General features: G+C 40.2%; 2 protein-coding genes across 2 annotated transcripts in view; one reads left to right on the forward strand and one right to left on the reverse strand.

The window, feature by feature from the left end:
* The window catches only part of LOC135104941 (transcription initiation factor TFIID subunit 11-like), a 10,840-nt gene extending 7,233 nt beyond the window's left edge, over positions 1–3,607 (reverse strand). The window contains exon 1 of the mRNA XM_064012784.1: positions 3,529–3,607. Within this exon, the coding sequence (XP_063868854.1) occupies positions 3,529–3,607 (79 nt within the window). The remainder of the gene's footprint in view (positions 1–3,528) is intronic.
* LOC135104624 (uncharacterized) overlaps positions 1–5,000 on the forward strand; it is a 109,963-nt gene that overhangs the window by 68,482 nt on the left and 36,481 nt on the right. The window lies entirely within an intron of this gene.

A 5,000-nucleotide genomic window follows, 5' to 3' on the forward strand; every position in this document is an offset into this window, starting at 1 on the left:
CCTTCCCTCAACCCGCCATCCCCCCCACTCGCACACACAAATTGGGGAGAGTGGCAGGAACCAGAGACAGCGTAGTGCCGGTGCTGATGTAGGAAACTTTCCATAATTTTTTGAGTGGCTCCGAGACAAAGATAGATTTGGTCATATTATTTTGAAGAAATACGTAAACTGTCAATTGTGCTAAGTTTATAGACGTAATGATGGCCAGGCATCGCATTTTGTCAGGAAAAGAGGCAGGTAAACATATTACTAGCTGTTAAAAACATATCTAGATGTTGGGTTGGATGGCTATTTCTATCACAAAGTATATCTAGTGCCAAGAGAACAATAACTAACATCGTTTTAGTGTGAGAGGAGAAATCATTAAATAGGAGTAATAGTCACTAAACGAAGCAAAATGTTAATGGATTACCGTCACTGAAGCGTCTTGTTTCTTTATAAGTAGATTAATTTTTCAATATTGGTTCTTGCAGTGATCAAAGGATGGAACTCTTTTGTTGAGTCCCGATGGAGCCATTTTACCTGCGGCCGCTTCATGCAGGTTGAGTTGTGCGGCCTGAGTAATCCTTGTATTTACACGATACCTTGTTTTAATAATTCTGTTTGGTGAAATATCACCTTGAATTATATCGCGTTCGAAAATATTTCCTTTGGTGGATGGACAGCTGTTTCCGGATTCCAGGTGTCGGGTTCGGGCGCTGCGTTACGAATGAAAGATTGTTGTGGTGGTGCGTGAGCTGTGTCTATATTGGGGCGGGAGGTGAAGGTGGTGCTGCTGGCAAGTGTTGGTTGCGGAACATTAAACTGTTGTGATAAATCTACAAAGCTGAATTCCGTCATTCGATGAGGTTACATGTATAATCAACGCCTGCCTCCTTCCTCTCCTCTGCCTACTTCCTAACAATTACCTCCTTCCTCCTAACTCTTACCTCTTGTAATATAATTTCTTCTATTACTTCTTTTCATTATATTCTACATCATAATACGTACCTCCTTTATTTCGTAACTCGTACCTCCAAATTCCTGTGAGTGAAAGATTTTAAAATAAACAGTGCGTAGCTCTCCGATTTTCTAGTAATGTAAAATATACAAATCAAGTAAATTCCTTCGATGTTGTGGTGGCGTGCCTGTGGTTGTGACTATACGAGGAAACGGCGCTTTCTTGTCCCATGGTCATAGACAGCATGTTTCTCAACTGTTATATAGCAATTCTCTCGGTAGGCCACAGACCGGAGCGTGGCGTCACCCTGGCCTCGCAGAGCAGCGCGGCGCATGACTCACCAGGTACAATTTCCCGCAGTTTTCCTGTCCTCTCACCGGCAACATGGAGCGCATCAAGGCTGGTCCCGTTACTGCCACAACACGCCATCGTTACTTCTTTCTTGTTGGCCCTGTGTTACCGTTTCGTGGCTGTGAGGCGTCGGGTACTCGACGCCCGAGACTCACGAGGCACAACATGTGGGATGCATATAATGATTGAAGATTTCTTCCCTGCGGTGTCTTCAGTTCGCGCACTCTTTATAAAAATTATCTCGCCAACAACAGTGACAGTTATGGCAGTGATAATGACATAATTTCGTGACGGAGTGTAGTTCAACCCAAGGCCAAATTCAATATGCACATGCAATCGTAACATTCATTACCTCCCTGAAACAAACATATATGGAACTAAATTATCGTTATTCCATATACTATATTGCAGGCTTAAAATAGATGTGTGTGTGTCTCTTCCGTGATCGTGTGTTAGTGAAGTAGCCCTCATTTGCTTTGATTGGTGTGAAATGCACCGCTCGCTAGGTATAGCTACGCCAGTGTTGCATGTGCTGGTTTGAGAAAGTTAGTATTGATCAACGCAAACTGGAAAAAAAGTACTGCATTCATAATCCATATATTCATAATAGTAATTTGTGTCACTGAGGCATTACAAAACACACACACACACACACACACACACACACACACACACACACACACACACACACACACACACACACACACACACACACACACACACACAGTATATATTGCGCCACGGTGTCTGGAGAGATATGGTTCAAGTAAATTATGTCTTATTATGTAACATTGCAATTACGGGCGTTTGCTTACCACGATTATCATTAACTTTGTGAGTCACAGTCAGGAGAGGTAACAGTAAACAGGTGGTGTTTAGATTTCACGGTTATTTTTTTTTGTCAACTGCACCTTTGGTCAACTGGGACACTCAATATTACCAATATGCTTCTCTCTCACTCTCTCTCTCTCTCTCTCTCTCTCTCTCCTCTCTCTCTCTCTCTCTCTCTCTCTCTCTCTCTCTCTCTCTCTCTCTCTCTCTCTCTCTCTCTCTCTCTCTCTCTACGAGCATGATATATATACTAATTCCTTGAGTTTACCAAGTTCAGCTTTGAGTAAAGTTTGCCTGTGATGCGAGCTCTCGCCCTTGTCATGCATTTACCGAGTGAAAAAAACAATTCATAACATTTCCATATATGTAAAAAAATGGTATCTTCGCTTGTCTGATCAACTTCTACCTTCTCCATTACCCTCTCGCAGCGCACTCACTATGAACTCTAGTGGGGATCATTAAAGCAATCACACTTTTTATCACTGACGCACAGCACATCAGTTTTCTTTTCCTACGAGGGCCTGGGCCGCACGTGGGCATCACAGAGCAGCCAAGCAAAAATGTTCTCTCCCAATAGCGATGACTTTTTAATAATGCGAGACTAATTACTGTAGGCGATTGTTTCGTGCTGCGAATAACCATCCGTTTTGTATTGGCGAGGGAGGGAAATGGAATGTGTTGCGAAACTTGTTCCAGGGTATTGTGCGAGGTTGTTACTAGGCGTGACCTGTCAAGGGAATATATATATATATATATATATATATATATATATATATATATATATATATATATATATATATATATATATATATATATATATATATATATATATATATATATATATATATATATGTATGTATATATTTTTTTTATACTTGTATTCTTTATTTCATTATTATGAAGTTTTAGGAAGCTTGTCAAGTGGTAGAAAATTCCTGATTAATTACCGCCTCTCAAAAGTGAACAGAAAACAGATTATTAATTTGCCCCGCACTGTGTACACTTCAGAAGAGAAAGAACAAATAAAAGGCTATTTTATTTCTACAGTGCTGCCATTAATATCTCAACAAAACTGTAAGGTATAGAAAAAAACTGATACAGTTTTGAATGTACAGAAGTCGCGGCGAACGTGTTCCTATCTGAAGTAAATCCTGCAGATGAAGGATGCCCTGACTTTCAGACTGTGTACTGCGGGGCGGAATGGCTCAAGGCAAACTCCCTCCTCTTGGCCTGGCGGTTCATGGCCTCACTTGCATAGAATTTTCTCTAACCCTGAACTCCTTCTCATATTGCAGTATTCCCTGCACTCTTTCACCTTTAGTCTCCCTCAATCCACGGTATTTTCACACTAATTTTCTTCATTACGCTACACTTTAAAATTATTAATTTACATTACGGGTCATTACCAGAGCACTCTAGTTCCTGTGTCTGGCCTGGATGCTGCGTCATGAGGATTGGTGCAAGCTTAGTCATGACCCTCGACATGAAAGCCACCGGGGAAAAAAATAATAATAAAATGAGAAAGTAAATAATGAACAGGTAGGAAAATAAACAGAAGCTTCTGACTCTGAAAATTCTAAGATGTTGTTTCCGTCCTAATGCATTATTAGGCTTTCTTTCAGCTACGGAGTGGTGGAGCTAGTGAAGCCTGCCAAATCCTCGTTTGTGTCAGCAAAGATTCGGGAATGACGGTGTAATTACACAGTAAATATGCAGGAAGTAGTTTTTTGTAGTATACAGATATCTTAATCATCTGTCTGTCACCCCCCACAGTTCGTGTCTTCACATCCGTAATACGGATCTATTAATGCAAAGTCGACATTTATTTTAATAAACATCTGTGGCATACAGCAACGCTCAAATAAATATTGCTTTAATCTTGTTTTTGCTTAAGACATTACCAAAACCCCTCCTTTGCCTACGTATTTTGTTATACATTGGTTTCACACGTATCACATATTGTATATGAAGACATTTTTGAAAGAGTGGAAGAGACATTATTACAAAATGATAACTGGAGGCATATTGAAATGAATTAATTTTGTCTGAGGTCAAAATCCTCCTGAATTCTGGAAGACTAAACATGTGGAGAGGAAAGGATCATTTGTGCCCACTGCGGTGCACAATATATAAGACAAGATGATAGGAAGACAAAAAAAGAGTCAGTTGCTCCTGGTCTTGCCTGTAGCATTGTTCCCAGATGCCTCTACCAGTACCTTTCTTAATCATTAAAGCTGTGATTCCTTTAGTTAGTCACACGTTTCAGGCAAAGAGTATTATTTATGATGGTGAGGCACCGACATAGCCTCCGTCCTTAATGCTGGGAAGAAGTGCAAGGAGTGACGACAGTGCGCCGCTGGTATTTGTTTTGGTGTTTTCCTTTTTTTTTTTTTTCAGGAACATCGATTTTACTTTTGTTTTTCTCGTTTTAATTCTTTCTTTTAGTTTTTTCTAGTTTTTTTTTAGTTTTCTTTCTTTATTTCCCTTCCTTCCTTTCTTCCTTTGTTTGATTGGTTGACCTTCTTCTTCTTCTTCTTCTTCTTCTTCTTCTTTTTTTTCTTCTTCTTCTTCTTCTTCTTCTTTCTTCGTAGCACCACTATACCTGATATTAAAGTGTTTCTATCTAATAGATTCTTCGTACCTATATTATTATTTTACTTTTATTTTTTTCTTTCTTCCATCGTCTTCCTCAAAACTATTACCGTACACGTGGGAATCGCGACCACTCCTATTAGTTCTGTCCGTAACCTGTTTCCGGGGGATGGAGAGAGAGAGAGAGAGAGAGAGAGAGAGAGAGAGAGAGAGAGAGAGAGAGAGAGAGAGAGAGAGAGAGAGAGGGGGGGGAGGGGGAGTGAGGAAGGTGAAAAGGGAGAAAGGA

The sequence above is a fragment of the Scylla paramamosain genome, chromosome 1 (genome assembly GCF_035594125.1).
Source record: "Scylla paramamosain isolate STU-SP2022 chromosome 1, ASM3559412v1, whole genome shotgun sequence".
NCBI lineage: Eukaryota > Metazoa > Arthropoda > Malacostraca > Decapoda > Portunidae > Scylla > Scylla paramamosain.